This window comes from Aulostomus chinensis, chromosome 2 (genome assembly GCF_037954235.1).
Source record: "Aulostomus chinensis isolate RoL2024-O1b breed Wild chromosome 2, RoL_Achi_v1.0, whole genome shotgun sequence".
In the NCBI taxonomy this organism is placed as follows: domain Eukaryota; kingdom Metazoa; phylum Chordata; class Actinopteri; order Syngnathiformes; family Aulostomidae; genus Aulostomus; species Aulostomus chinensis.
This window is the reverse complement of record NC_141321.1, coordinates 21,348,327-21,364,160: the sequence shown is the minus strand read 5'-3', so window position 1 is coordinate 21,364,160 and position 15,834 is coordinate 21,348,327. Positions and strand designations below refer to the sequence as shown.

Genomic DNA, 15,834 nt, shown 5'->3' with positions numbered 1-15,834 from the left:
AGTTCGAACCTGTTGACCTATCTGTCAGAAAACGAGAAAGCACGTGCCCACGTCATTGTTTCGGTTGCGTGTCATTTGGCGCCCTACCAGCTGGAGGTTAAAAAAAAAAGAAGAAAGGAAGAAAGAAAAACGTGTCAGGTGACTTCTACAGCAGGTTTTCATGTCTAACAACTGATGACGCAGTTACCCGAATTATATGCATACCACTGTCACCCGAGCAATGTTCACCGGACATGAAAACATCTTTAATGAAGCTGAAACAAATAATAAATAAGTATGCACCTTTTTTTTCGCCTGCAAAATCGAGCAAAAACGGATTTGGATCAGACTTGTCAGGCAGAGGTGCCTTGAGACTGACAAGATTAATGGACCCATTTAAATAAACACAAATAATTACACAGTAAAAACACATGACTGCAAAAACAGCAGTCGACACATGGCTATGTTTGTATTTTATTTAAACTGAGAATCAAACTTTATATAATTACAATGGACTAAAATCTAACTAAACATTTTTGGCAAACAAAAACAAGTTGCAAGTAATTTTCATGACAAAGACAAACTGACAAAACAAAGTATTAACAGAAAATGACAGGAAATGCAATAATTACAAATGTTACATTCAATTTCTAGATCTGAAACCTGCATGTATTGAGGTGCAGCAGCTCTGGGTCGCCCTGAGTTTGACTGTAAATATGACCCAAGTGCTCTGCACCTGCAACTGATGCCAAATCTATTTAAACACAACATTACTGCAAAAGGCAGAACACGAGGAATCAAAATGATGCAGATCCCACTCTGTTTCATCCTTCTAAATTCACATGCTGGGACAGGTACATATTTCCATTGTAACAACATTCATGAGAGAAAAGACAAGAACACAACATCCTTAATGTGAACTTGTAACATTTTGGCTGTCATCTCACTTTGATATTGACTCGAGAATATGAAAAATTAAAAAGCCTGAGGTAGCACTTACACAGTATGTCCCTGAACTACTCAAGGCCCAGTTCAGAGGCTGCATGAGTCAAGTAGTAGAGTCCCTTATGACACCAAAGCAGTATTACTTGTGGAAAGGGGGGTCAGAATCTAACCAAAACTAATTAAAAAATGTTTTAAAGTGTTTTCAGATTCTTAACTGGGCCTTAAAATCAGTCAGACAGGTAAAAAGTAGCTGCACATCTACATACAAGGGACTTTCAGGTGAGGTGTGTACTCTCCAAAGGCAAGAAAAACATGATGGACATTAAAAGGAACACTTGATTTTGTTGCAATAAACAATGAACAAATTCAAGGCCTCATTTGCAAAACATTCTTCAGCATAAATTTTTGTTCTCATGTAATGGAGGCAGTTGTTTTAGACTTCAATTTAGTCCAATAGACAGGAAGCAAAGCCGGGTTCACAATTGCCATCAAACTTCTTGTCTGTAAGGCTAAACTGAGGGTTAAAAAAGGTCCTGCATTGCTTAAGAACAAATGAATGCATAAGAGCGTTTCAGGAATGAGGCCCAGGGTCCAACATTTCTATCATAAAACAACTGCGTCGACATGATAACACTGAAAATGACAACAAATCACACACACAGTTGGGATACTTAAGAACTGATCTCTTGCCAATATGCAACGGTGACATTAAAAACAAATACTCTTTGGTTTACTTTGTTTGCTTTTCAAAAGAAAATTTAACTGATTGTGTCACTTTTCCTCCCAAGATTTTCCCTGATTGAATCCTCTGGAGAGTCCTCTGATTGAAAACAGCAATGTGTAAACGCTCGTGCACCCACTGAGCTTTCTGAGACACATGAGAGCTAAAACCCGAAATAACTGCCATCTCTGTTATTAATGCTGTTAAGAAAACCAGCGGGTGCACAGTTACAAGCACACACAACTGCACTGTTACATCACAGATCACTAATCCATGTAATATACTGTATATATCTCTTAGAATTTTTCCCTACAATGTACAGACATCCATTTGCAACAGTTTTCAAGGAGCTCTGCGACAGGATCATTTGGTTTGTGTGCATAAAACTGATTGAAACTTGTCACTCCGTCAATTGCCGGTGAATCCTGCCAGCACTTCCCAGAGAGTTGTAACCCGCGACTCCCTTCACTCATTTTCCTGCGGGTCAAGGCCACTAATGTGAAAGGCTGTGTTTGAGGGGGCAGCACCTCAATCCATCTCCAAGGCATTTAATCTTTGGTCTAAAATGTGTTAGGATTATTTCACATTCCTCAGTAACCTTCTGCCAAAGATTAGTTGAAGAGACTCAAAATAAACTCAGGTAGCAAACAACTCTTTGGGTAATAGCGTCAGTCACCGCTGCACATTGGCCGGTAATACAAAAACTACTCGGCAGACAAGTGCTAATCTTTTATCTACTCTACAGCAAGACAAAATACCTGGAACTAAATTAACTATAATGCGTACTCAGTAGTACATATCTTCTAAAAAAAATATAGATTTTCTTGAAGTAGAACGTTATATGTTGTTCATTCGATTCTTCACTTTCATCTCTGATTAAAACACTTACATTGCTTTTACTACAATCATTCTTCATGTGTTGCATCGTCATGCCGGGCTTCTCCCTCACAAACATCAGGCTTCTGTAGCAGTCTCTGAGAGATGCGGCCACATTAAGGTCAATTATAAAGCTTATTTTAATTAGCAATTATAAAGATCTGTACCGACATGCCATTACAAGTAATTCTGGTGTGTATCTTTAATTGAATAAAGGACCTGAGCAGAAACTTTCCTTCTGTTGAGATGATGGCACACACGTCAGAGCTACTGGCACACGATATCAGAGATACATTCATAGCACATCTAGGCAACTATACAGAGTTTAGTACTGAGAAGATACCCTGTCAGTTCTCCATGTAATACTACATGAGTTTTCAAATGTACTAAACCTTGTTCCCTGAGTTTAGGAAAACACAAAGATAATAAAATAAATTTGAGGTAGTATAAAACAGGATTAGTAAGAGCAGCTGCACATTAAAAAAACAAAACAAAGACATTATTTTCATCCATGCCATTACTCAATAATGGCCCAAAAGAACAAGAGGTAATACTACTGGTGACCTCGCAACATCTGAGGAGACAAATAATCACTGTTTGTGTGTTTTAAACTCTCCAGTCCACCTGCTAGCAGGTGTAGCGAGAGGAGAACGAGGAGGCTTTAAGTGGAAGCTGCAGCGCCCTAAACCATCCAGTAAATGAGAACAAAACAAGAGAAAAAGACAATATGGGATGACAATCAGAGTCATCAGGAAGTATCACGTTATGTAACTCAAGTATACCATCACATAACGTAGGTATAAGTAGTTATTAAATATACAGTGGAGGTTTACTCACTGAGGAGTAAACCGAGGTAGATCATCAGCAGAAAGGACTTCCCTTTTGCTCCAGTGATAAACTTTCTTAAATAACGTCAGAAATGTCACATTTTTGACTATATTCTTTAACATTCATGGCGGGTGAGATTCTTTTCTTTTAAACATACACACACAAATAAAGACAATTTAAAGTAATGACATTCATTTAAAGGAAAAAAAAGGAAATCCTGTGACCCTCCAGCAGCCAACAATGAATTAAGTAGAAGGTGCAATGGTGTCCTGGTCATGGTGTTTTGGAAAAAGAGGATAAAGGTGAAAAAAAAAGACATCTTTATTTCTCTCTGTGTCTCATACACGCACTGACATTCAGTTCTGTGGTGGTACACTTGCCACAGGAAGTCATTTCAGGAATGTTTGCCGAGTTTGTTGGAGCAATTTCTATTTTGTTTTTTGGGTAGTTATTACACCTACTAGTGTTGAGTTTTAGTGGTGTGGATCTTTCTGATTGTGGTTTCGTTGGATTTTGTTGCAAGTATACCACCACCCTCTCACACACACACACTCGCATGCACGCACTTAAAGAGAAACGGCTGCCTGGGAACTGCTCAGGGCTTCATGATGACAGCAGCTCTTCTCAACAGACTTCAGATCGGTCTGTCTTCCCTCCGTCAACTGGCTCGTCTCTTCAGAAGGATCGCAGCAGTCTGAGCCTCCGCTGTCGTCTGCTGTTAAAGAAGGCTGGCGGCTGCTTTGACCAGACGAAAGGTTTGTCATCTCTGTCTCATCGTGGGAGTAGCGCCCTGAGTCACCGGTGGCGTGGCTGCCTTCACTGTTGGAAGAGTTCTCTGAGTCTCCGGGATGTCCCAGCAGAGCCTGCAGGGCTGCAGGCTGGTCTGGAGAGATGGACAACTCCTCCTCGTAGGTCAAAACAGTGGAGCCGGGCTGGTAGGAGATGGCGGCATGTCTAATGATCTGCAGCACAGAGGAAGTGTTGCCTCTATTAATGTGAGGTTCAACAAGTGCTGCAGAAATCCAGATAAGAGGCTCGTCCCCCTTTCTCATGTTAACATATCAGAACATTAGACATCATTTTTTAAATAAAATGTAGTCTATGATGTTAACTAATAAGATGTTTTCCTAATAAGAAAATCTAAATCCTCCATTGTTGAAGTTGGACATATATGACAACTGTAAAAAGGGAGAGCAAGGAGCTTCTGAATGTACTTTGGATGTGTCAAAAACAATGAAATCATGAGTAAAGAAAAGAGCCAGAGTCAAAGCTGAGGCTCTGATTTATAGTCTTTGTGAAGGAGGAGTGGATGTGCATGCAGCCTGAGAATACTGTACCCTGAGAGATCAGCTCAGGACAAGAGTGATTAAGCCATAAACTGGGAGGATTTTTAGGAATCAAATCAAACTACCAGCTGCTGATGAGAATTCAACAAGCAGGACTCATCATTCTCATCTTACCTGCCCAGATCTATTGTCCTTGCACTCATGACTGCTGAGGGAAAACCATTTCTTTTTCTTCTCTGTGCTGAGCCGAACTGGACCCAGAGAGTTGATAATGAGATTAGTCCCACCCTAAAAATAGAAATATATTGTATTAAAGTTTGAAAAGTTAAAAGCATCCTCCTGTTAAGATTATTGTAGTGTGAGAATTGACGTAAAACATATTTGATCGAATACATTTTGCCTACAGCTATTTCATGTGGTTCTAATGGAATGTTTACATGTGATGATTTATTTTAGAATATATAATCACCATCCTTATTTATTGGGTTTAAATGTTCATTAGCATAATTCAGCAGCAAAGGACTTTGATGTGTGTTCGGCACCTTGGAATCAATGAAAAAGTTTGGACTCATCATGGGTACGGTCACGTCGGCGTTCTCAGCGAGTCCCTCAGAGCCCTGGTGTCCTGCAGCAGAGGCTTGTGTGGTCATTCCTTCCCGGTGGGTTTTAACAGCTGATGATTTCCTGAAGGGAAACAAAAATGACGCAGTCACTAAAGACATCTGATTCTCATTTGGAATATGTGTCACCCCCATTTCTGAGGTGAGAGCTATTGTACCTGTTCTTTCCTCTACAGACGATGATGAAAGCGCAGATGATGATGCAGATGAGTGCGATACAGACGCCCACAGTGATTCCCGTCATTGACATTTGGTCCAAGTGATAGAAGCCATCAGAAAAGACTAAAACATGACATCAACTTGTCAGATTATCAGTTCCACAAAGATTTTTTTTGTCTGTGTGAATGGAATTTATATAATATTGTGACTTATACATGGTTTGCTTAGAATCTCTTACCGCATTGTCCACACTATAAGGCGCACCTAAAAGCCTTTAATTTTCTCAAAAACCGACAGTGCGCCTTATAATCCAATGCGCCTTAGATGGATCAATATTCTTTCTTTTGTCAAATAATATTTCTTTCCAGGTCTGCCATCATGTATAATTCCTTTAAGTACAACTCAGCAAAAACAAAAAGAACTTGTTTGTCTCGGACCTGTGGAGTGTGTGGAGCCGCGGGCGTGCCAAGGATCGTGACCAGAGGAGTGATCTGCTCGCACCATCAGCTCCACCATGTGAGAAAACGGTCCATCGCCCATGTCATTGGACGCAGAGACTTTAGCCAGGTAGAACTGGTCAGGCTTCAGGTTCTCCAGAAGTGCCATGGTGATGCTCCCTGGCAGCAAATGAAACAGAAAGAACAAATTTCAAAAAATGGTGAATACATGAGAAAACTACAGTTAATGTTGTTGTAGTCTAATATCAGGGGAATGCCTGGTGACCAAAGGTTTTCATTAATTTACTCAAATTGTCTAAAGTAGTGATATGACACACTCTCATCATTACAGACACTAACATGAAAGCTGATGTGAAATACAGTTATTTCTCATTTATTTATTTATTTATTTACTCATTCCATTTGTTAATGTTGACATATTAGGAGACATTTGACTTTTCAGTGCTAACATCACTCAGCTGACCTTTGGAAAGCATCTCACACACACACACACACACACACACACACACACACACGGTATGTGAGAGCTGTTTCTGAGGGGTAGGGCAGGGGGTCATGGGATCAGGGCCATTCACATTCCCCTGTACCACCCAGCCTCCACACTACAGAAACTGAAGGGGACGAAGAGGGGGTAGGTGAGTGAGGATGAGTGTGTGTGTGTGTGTGTGTGTGTGTGTGTGTGTGTGTGTGTGAGTTAAAGTGAGGGGGGGGGGGGGGACTTTGTGAAAAGCTTCACTTTTGACCCCTTCACCAGTGGAAAAGGGGGAGGTGGGTTTTTGTGTTTCCTGGGGTCATCTGCTCCTAAAAACACCTCCACCATCCAAAAACCAGAGACAACAACAGCCATAGAGTTCCAACTGATTTTCAGAATTTGCTTTTTTAACTTATTTAACTTTTGTAAATCTCACATTCTGTATTATTCATTTACTTAATGACTGGGTCACTTTCACTAATATGTCTTATCTGAACTTTTATGTCAAACAATACCATTACTGATTACACAACTGTGAAAACTCACAAGCTGTTTAAACACACCATGTAGGTTTTGCTGTGCAACAGGGACCTCTACTGACACAGGTTGACCTCTACGGATTACAGGTTGCTGGCTCATATTAACTTGGTGAGTACTGTGTCATAATAATTCTATTAGGTTATGGCAGTGCAGAATAGTTTTATCATTGAATATATCATTAGACCATTAGACATAATTATTCACAGGAAAAGAGCATGGATTTGTTACTGATGGCCAATGAGTCATCATCTGTGACAGGAAGATGTCACACATCTCTTTCCACGGTCCCCCTTACCTTCTCGTTGCATCACTTGCCATTCCCCAGCTACCCAGGCATTTCTGGAGGCATAGAGGATTGTGTAATATGTAACAGCTAAATTTGGTTCATCAGGGGGCTTCCATGAAAGCAGGGCTGTATTCTCCTCAATCAGAGTCACTTTCACATTAGAAGGAGGTAGTGTAGGAGCTGGGAAGAGATGGGTAAAAAGAATGAAGTCACATTCACAGTTACAACAGTAAGAAGTTGCAGATCTTTCAAAACCATAAAAAAACAAAGTCTTGTGGTCACCCTCAGGGAAGGTGCTCTCATACACCACGGGGCTCCAGGGGCTCGACAGCTGGTCAATATGGAGCCGAATGGCAAATTCATACTTAGTGTTGGGCTCCAGATCTCGCACCAGAAGGCTCTGCTCACTCCTGTAGATGAAAAACGGTCCTTTGAGATTTCAAACTAAACATACATCAGTTCACTCAAAATCCATTTCTCCTTATGATTAGAGGAAGATCTGTCAGTGTACTTGTATGTTCAGCTCCCAAAGATTTTTGCCATTTGGGTTCCTCAGTTCAATATTGTTGAGGACATCTGATGTGTCAAATTGCATTCAATAACTTGAACAGTAATGAGTCATTAAAATGATGTTGCTGTGGACAATGATGGTCATACTTTAATAGTGCTTTTTGAGAGTTTAATTACAAGGTTTTGCCCAGCAGAGGGTGATACAGAGCTGTACTAGCAAAGTCAGGAGTGTGTGTGTGTGTGTGTGTGTGTGTGTGTGGGGGGGGGGGGGGGGTGCAAAGGCAGTTGGGGTCCTCAAACATAAAAATACTGCCCAAAGCATCATTATGGTAGCGACAAAAAACATACAATTGAATGTGTTATATCTTTGGACTTATGATTTTCAAGCAGAAATTAACAGCCATCAGTTTTAACTGTACTATTGACATTAACTGGGTGATCAGTAACATGTTTGTCTGTCTGCTGAGTTGATACATAAGCACATGTTGGCTCATTTGACAAAAGCACACATTATGAGGACATAATGTGTCACAAGTGAGTCATGTTCAAATTAATATGAAATAATGCCTCAAGGGTGCCAAAAAATGAATGCTTTACAAGATGAGGCAGTAGAAAGTTGCCATATATTTAGAGGAGATTCTCACGTCTGAAGGTAGAGCACCAGCGAGGCATTCTGCAGGCCAACAGGGTTGCAGCGGATGGTGTAGTTGACTGCATGACTGGGGGAGAAGGCCGGTCGACCCCAGTGCAGGAACACAGCAGTTGAGCTGTTGGTCTTTGCATTCACATTGTGCGGAGGTGGTGGAGGAGGCACCAAGCGATCTCGAACAGCTGCGACAAGCATTGATAGGAATGTTACTTTTCGCACTTCGAGTTGTAGCAAATAACAGCTAACACCATGATGCCTTTTCTGGGACTTACAGACACATCCAGGTGTGCTGATGGTCTGGTCTGCCTGGTAGCCATCTCCCACATAGTTATAAGCCAGTAGTTTGACATGGTACTTCTTCCTCGGGTCTATATTAACAAGAAGAAACCAACAAGCCAAAATAAATGATTTCTGCACACCATTCTTCTGTATTCACTGAATTAATTCACTATGGTCTCTAACGGCAAGACAGATGTTTTCTGTGTTGATCAGAAAGCAGGGGCGATACATGAAAGAGACCTGGACTTTGTGGGAGTTCGGTCAGTGAGGTTTTTGGGTTTGAAGTGGTGGGAACAGGAGGTGAGGCAGTGTGACAGATGTGAAGTGCTGTGAGTCCTTTGGTCAGTTTCTGCCCTACTCGGGGCAGCAGAACAGAGCAGCTCCACTATCCATCACTCTGACACCTCGTCTTTTGGTTGCAAATAAGAGGGCCTTTTCTGCAGCCCCCGTCAGGCGTGCTGGTCAGTGGTCACTCCTATTCATACCCAGAAACTGGGAGTTGAATCGAAGGACCAATTCCCCTGGGAAGGAAATCGGTGATGGTCAACAGCAGTAGCAGCCCTGTGTGACCCTGAGGACCCAGGGCTGAAAAAAGCCATCTGACCAAGTGTCCCTTTTAGCCTTAAACCCCCACAAAGCCCAAGGTCCAGTTTGAATAATAGATGTTGGATGAAATATTCCAACTCAGAAGTTAATGCTGATACCCAATCACTTTACTCTACAAATTTCACTCGTCACGGTTTTTTGGGAGAAACTACATTTCAAAAAGGAAAATTTTTTTTTTGCACTTATAGTTTTGCTGAATAACAGCAGAAATTATGTGATTTCTCTTAACATTTATTTCTGATAACATTACAGTTGTTTTCTAAAGAATAAATACGACCCCTGCAAGACATTTAGGGGCTTCAGAAGTGGGAGACCAAAGTAGAAGAATTAAAGTAAGGCAAGGATGTTGTTTTGGAGGGGTGGCGTCTCGCTACTTGCACCCCCACACAGCCCTGAGGAGTTTCACTGGAGCCAGACCAGGGCAAACAGGTCAGGCAGAGATAAAACTCTGAAAGAATCTGAGGTCATGGGTGTGGAATATGAGACCAGTCTCTCGTCTTTTTGTTCCGGTATCCTCATCGGCTAACTGGCTATTCCCAATAACTATTAGAAAAGTCAGTGACATTAAGTTTTTTTGTAAATTGGAGCCTGAAAGAATTCTCTATACAGAGTAGATGCAGGTTTGCAGCGCCAGGATCACAAAGAGATTATCTGAGATTTGAAAATGTTGTATATTATTTGACTTGTTACAAGAGATAAATTCAAAAAATGTCACTGTTGAACAATGTCCATCTTGTTCTCCAGAAGTCATCGCTCAGTTTATCTTGCCTCAGTGTCCATCTCTTAAAGGAAGTATATAGCATGCACCTCTACCCAGCCCCAAAATACAATGGGCCAGCCATAATTGTGCAAGAGAGGATCTCTGACAGGGGGGGAAGCTGTGACATCTGGGCCATGACCTTTGACATGGAATCTGGGCAAGCTAAATCCTGCAAAAGGAGGGGATATAGGGCTCTCTTAAGGGGAAGGGTCAAGCGGAGGAACTGAGTGAAGAAACAGGAAAATGCCAAGAGTCAAAATAAAATGCCACTTCATAGGTGTTGACATCGTGTTTTGATAAAAGCATCATTGGCACAATAGACCTGACACCTGATGCAACTGACATCTGACAAGCATTGTGCTACTAAAACCATTTGGTGTTGTATACCAGTGCATCCACAAACAACAAGCAATTAAGAAACAACTCAGCTGTTGTATCTCCATCAAAGTGCATGATGAAAATATAGCGCCAAAGTTAAGAAAATGGTTTGAATTATTAATCTGATGTGAAATCACACAATAAAATCTCAATGTCCTCTGTATTTCTATTGGCTTCTGATACTGCAAGTAACGCACTTTCAGCATCAAATCATTACCTTATCAATTTTTGTATTTTCAATTAGTTGTTTAGTCCTGTTGTCTAACAAGTGACAAATGTCAGTCGCAAGTGGTTCTGAAGTGTGTTTGGCAGAACAACAGTCCCCAAAAAATAAATGAATAAAAATTGATTTTTGCATAATTAAATGACGAGTGATTTGTAATACCTGTTAATTAATATGTTCTTCTATGAGTGCTGCAGCATTCTTTGAGTGAAAAGAAAAGACATTTTCCTGTCATTCCCACTGGTATAAATCTCACATGGCTTGACTCCCATAAATTATCCTGTTTGTAGTAAAGGGCATATTTGGGCCATTTGTGGTAAGTCCATTTCTTTTTCTTTCTTTCTTTTTTTTTTTGCCAAATGCAGATCCTGTTGGCCCCTGAGGTTTTGTTCTACCCTGTGAAACCCCCCCACCCCCCCACCCTCAGGCCGGGGCAAGCCAGGCCTGAACAGGGGCCATAAATGTCAACTCCCACATGAACCCACACCCCAGCATCTATCATCTCTTGCCTCCCCCCGACTCTGCCTCTCTCTTGCTTTCAATCACACACTCTCAGAGACAAATACTGATACACACATGCACAAATAAGAATCAAATTACATTTAAAAGTGATGCCCAGAATACAAATACAAATACCTGGCCTGTTGTGTTTACTCAGAGGAGTGAGTGTAGGATGGCCTGCAGCAGTGATATAAATCTACAGTTGTGCACACAGTGCTACCTGGTGCCAACAGGTATGAGAGGTATTTAAGCTCTCCGACCCTGACATGACTACATGTTCCTGTCACAGCTCGAGCAAAGGACACACATACGAGGAAGGGTCACATCATTTATACCCGAGTGGAGCCTCTGAACACACATTCCTATCTCTCAGGGTGTGCTTTCAATCATTCAGATTGTCATAAGCCATCCTTCAGCAGCCTGCTTAGAGCATGTCCTTGTGCAGCTGTATACACACAGAGCTGAATCAGCAGTATCCACTTTTGTCACAGTTGATAGTTCAGATTCAGAAATCAATGTTACTGGCGACAGTGTGGACCGGTGTGTGCAACACCACAGAAATGATAGGAAATGCCATTCACAGTACGGGCAGGTTCAACTGGCAAAGACCAACTAGTGAGGAAAGTCAACATGCAGCATTTGGAGGTAACAAGGAAACAATATGGCCAATTACGCTGCAGCTTCAATCTGTAGTGTAGTCTGAGGAAAGAAGTGTGAACCTAAGACTAAATATATAATGTGCGATATCTAGAGGGCAGACCATAGCATATCACAGGAGTGGAGCAACATGTACACACTACAAACTAAAAAAATTGTTTCACATTCTTTAACCTAATTTCACTATTAAATTTCACCTGATAATGCAGCATCTCATCCACTGTCACAGATCGTGATCCCATTTTTGAGAAAATATAAATGTTACAACATGCCATTAGAGTGTTTTTTTAAATAACAGGCTGTAGCAAAGACAAGTACTAAATTTATTCATGAAATAACAAAATGCTTAAGCTAAAAACTCTAAATATAATAATTCAAATCAATAAACAGAGCAATACTATGCATCATATATATGGAACCAATTTTCAGAGCCACATCTCTGTTGACCCTTAAAAGCAGGTTTGAAATCCAAAAATTGTCAATTGAGTTTTGTCAAAGTTTGCTATCAAAATGTATAAATGTTTTTTACAGACTGACTTTTTAACAGAAAAGCAGGTGCCAATGCGCAGCTTTTAAAACATCAAGAATCAACTGTGATGTCACGAAAGAGGAAGTAATAACTGGTAAAAGCTCTTAGGCTATTTATTTAGATTCCAAACAGCACAGCAGGGTTTTCTCTGATGCAGGATGTGTTGCCACACAGGAGGCCAGATGCTGAGTTTTACACCTCTCCTTGCACTGTGCTGCAGCTAATTCATGAGAAAGAAATCTCAGAGCTGTTAGATAGTGGGCTCACAAGACACACTCATTGTTTGGCCTACAGTTCAGTTGGTGAGAGGCAGCATTTCCTTTAAGTCAGCTAATAAACCATCTTTGTGGCTCTCAAAGCCAAACACAATGAGAGTCTTTGATGTCAATGCTCCTGCAGCAACACAGCTCAAAGCAGTCATAAAACACATAATAAATCTGCCTCCACAAAATAGCTTTCCCCTTCAAAACACAGGCCTGCAAAGCCCTGTTAGCAAAGAGGAACAAAAAGATAATTCATTTTATTTAGCTAAAGATCTATTTTTGATGTCACTCACAATGTTCATTGAATGGCTTAATATTTAACAGCAGCTCTGAGTATGTCTGGATATTTCCAGGCCATTCATTCAATATTCAAAGCAATCTGAAGTCCTCTCAATTTTAAAAACACATCAATAAAGCCAAAATGTCAAAACACTGAAAATAACAAAGATGTTTAATTTGTAAAAATAAAAAATTAAAGTGGTGACACTTCCATTGTGACTCTTCTCCATCAAACATCAAAAATAATTCCTCATCATTTTGTTGTTTTTGTTTAATAGCAATTTTACCATTACTGCTGAAATCAAAACTGCCACTAAAAACAGGAAAAATTGTACAGAAGATGTACAGTAGCATTTGCACTAAACGTAGAAATACCTCAAACCAAAGAACTAAATTTAATGTCCACTACAGTTAAGAGTTGCCACTTTAAGTACTTTATAGTGTCCTCCTTGTCTTTCTTTCTGATACTGCTCAAGCACCAAGCTTCCTGATTTACAAGTCAGCTGCTAACCACCTGGTTGACCCCCTCTGGCCACAGATGGTCAGTTGTCCACTGCATTGCCTGAGACCTCTTCCTTTCTCAAACAAAAAAAGGCCAACATGAATCTGACCTAAAGGCCAGAGGAGCTGCAATATGCCCCCAAACACCATCCAGCAGCTGCTGAAAAGACACACACACACACACACACACACACACACACACACACACACACACACACACACACACTGAAATCATGCACAGAGGTTGGGAGGTCATGGTAGTGGGATGTGGTGCTGTTCTGTTCCACGCCTGATGGATCTCTGCTTGACATTAGACCCTCCAATTCACAAGTTTGGCTGTCAAGAGATGCTGCTGCTGATTTGAACCAAATCTGGCCTCGAGAAACTATTCTAATAATGCTTCTGTGAATAATAATCAAAGAAGCCAAAATAATCAGTTTTTCCAATGTAGATAAATGCTAAAATCTATCTATGAGGACATGGAATACAATCACTTCAACTTCCAAATGACAAACAAATAACCTATGTATATTAAATGTGACCAATTCTTCTGAGTGGGCTTTTAATAACACATGTTTCAACCAATTAAGAGTTAAATATTGAAAAGCAACAAAGTAGGATTGATGGAAATACATTTATTAGAACATTAAAAACTAACAAATGTAAAACCTATGTCATGTGTTGTTCTTTGACATGTTATGAAAAACAAATACGCAAATGTCTTCAATGTAATGACAGGAAGGGACTCAAATGAGCTGCCACTCACCAAGGCCTCCAATGGTGTGTGTGTTATCAAGAGCTCGCAGCTGAACTGGGGCATTCTCAGACTGGCTCTCCTCATGATAGAAGAGTTTGTAGCCTTGCACGCTAGCTGAGTTCCTGGGTGCCAGCTCCCAGCGCGCCAAGATAGTGGTGCAGTTTAAGGGCTCCAAATGCAGCTCTGGGGCCAAAGGAACTGTAGAGAGAATGAGTTCAAAGAAATGTTTGTGTTGATGATGCCGATCAGAGATGGACTACCATTCTTCAGTAAAAAGGAGGATGTAAAAACAAAAATGTCAAGCAAAATAAATGGCAACAACAACAATGTACATTTACTTGTGAAAATAAGCTATGTGGTTTTTGCCTGAATCAAAGTAAATCAAAATTGACTTGGAGATTTTTTTTATGGTAGAACCTTATATTTTAACATTAACTTACTTGTTTAATGTATCCTCATAACTTTTCTTAAATTTTCTGGCTTAATTTTTTTTTCTCCCAAAATCTTTCCTAAGCCTGGAAATGCCATTTCAAATTCCATGACTTTCGCAGTTTTTTTTTTAAAAATATATGAACCCTGTATGTATACCATATATCTCAATCTAATAAAACGGGAAAAACAGACAAACAAAAAAAGCTGTTTCCAGTATGTGATGGACAGAGAAAGATCCTGACCTGCAGTTTTCTTTGAAAAGTGAAACCATTTAATGTTGTACCAGCTGTTTCACACTCAGTGCAGGCCAGAAACAACTACACCAACAACCGGGGGGGCAATTTCACACAATTCTATTTTTAAGGACTGAAGGGGAATCAGAATTATTGAGGCAGTCACCTGAGTTGAAACAGAAGATAGAGGGCAAAAGAGATGGGCAAGAAAAACAAATTTCACCTCCCCCACCTCAAAGCTTCAGATGGAGTTCTGAACAGCCATATACTCTTTCCCACCCGGAGGCCTGAGTCGCTCCCTTTATGACCCATGACTGAAGCCCTTCCAATGTTACTAACAGTGCAGGTCAAAGGGCAAAGAGTAACAAACGCAATGCCTTAACTAGATTAGTAGCCAAGCTCTTCTCTTGGCTGTGTCTCAGGCTTTAAACTGATTACATTTTTGGGTAAAATTCAATGTTAATATTTGTTCAAAGTATCAGGTAACCAGATGGATCTCAACGACTAAAATCTACAACATTTAGGCTTCTTGTTGGTGTTTGCATGCTTCTGCTACAGAACTCATGACGCCAACGCTTCCCTATGGTGTACCTCGAGCACTGGATGATTTTGGGGTGCGATGGGAGGTCCAGGCAGACTGCTCACCCCATCCGACACCAGTAGCAGCTACGATACGCAGCAAGTAGATGGTGTCAGGCTGCAGGTTTTCAAGCAGATGCTGAGTCTTCTCTCCAGGTAGCTCTACCTGCGAGATTGTGTTCTCAGAACTAGTGCGATAGGACAAACGGTAGGCAGAGACACGGCCTCTACTGAGCTTGTCTGGAAGGGGCTGCCATGAAACCTGGATATCAGTGGGGCTTCGGCTGGTGAGGCTGAGCTCAGGAGCACGGAGGGGAACTGTGAATGGACAAGACAGGAGAGGATAAGCCAGTTGGAATTCCTTTATTATGAGATCCCACCAAATAAACAGAGAAGTCAACTTTGATGCCTCTCATACCTATCCACTTTGAAGGTTTGCCTGTACTGGAAAAAATGGATTTAAATTTGGTTGACATTATCTTCACACTCATGTTTGCCATGTGAGCACAAATTTTTAATATTGTGTAG

The 15,834-nt window shown here is 40.8% G+C and overlaps 1 protein-coding gene across 1 annotated transcript in view; it reads right to left on the bottom strand.

Annotated features, from left to right (window-relative positions):
- Positions 1-459: 459 nt before the first annotated feature.
- prtga (protogenin homolog a (Gallus gallus)) overlaps positions 460-15,834 on the bottom strand; it is a 32,491-nt gene continuing 17,116 nt past the window's right edge. The window contains exons 9-19 of the mRNA XM_086184230.1: positions 15,319-15,624; positions 14,072-14,260; positions 8,602-8,697; positions 8,325-8,511; positions 7,453-7,580; positions 7,180-7,350; positions 5,852-6,031; positions 5,414-5,537; positions 5,178-5,319; positions 4,810-4,923; positions 460-4,311 (exon numbers count right to left, since the gene is read on the bottom strand). Of these exons, the coding sequence (XP_086040356.1) occupies positions 3,916-4,311; positions 4,810-4,923; positions 5,178-5,319; positions 5,414-5,537; positions 5,852-6,031; positions 7,180-7,350; positions 7,453-7,580; positions 8,325-8,511; positions 8,602-8,697; positions 14,072-14,260; positions 15,319-15,624 (2,033 nt within the window). The 3' untranslated portion in view covers positions 460-3,915. The remainder of the gene's footprint in view (positions 4,312-4,809; positions 4,924-5,177; positions 5,320-5,413; positions 5,538-5,851; positions 6,032-7,179; positions 7,351-7,452; positions 7,581-8,324; positions 8,512-8,601; positions 8,698-14,071; positions 14,261-15,318; positions 15,625-15,834) is intronic.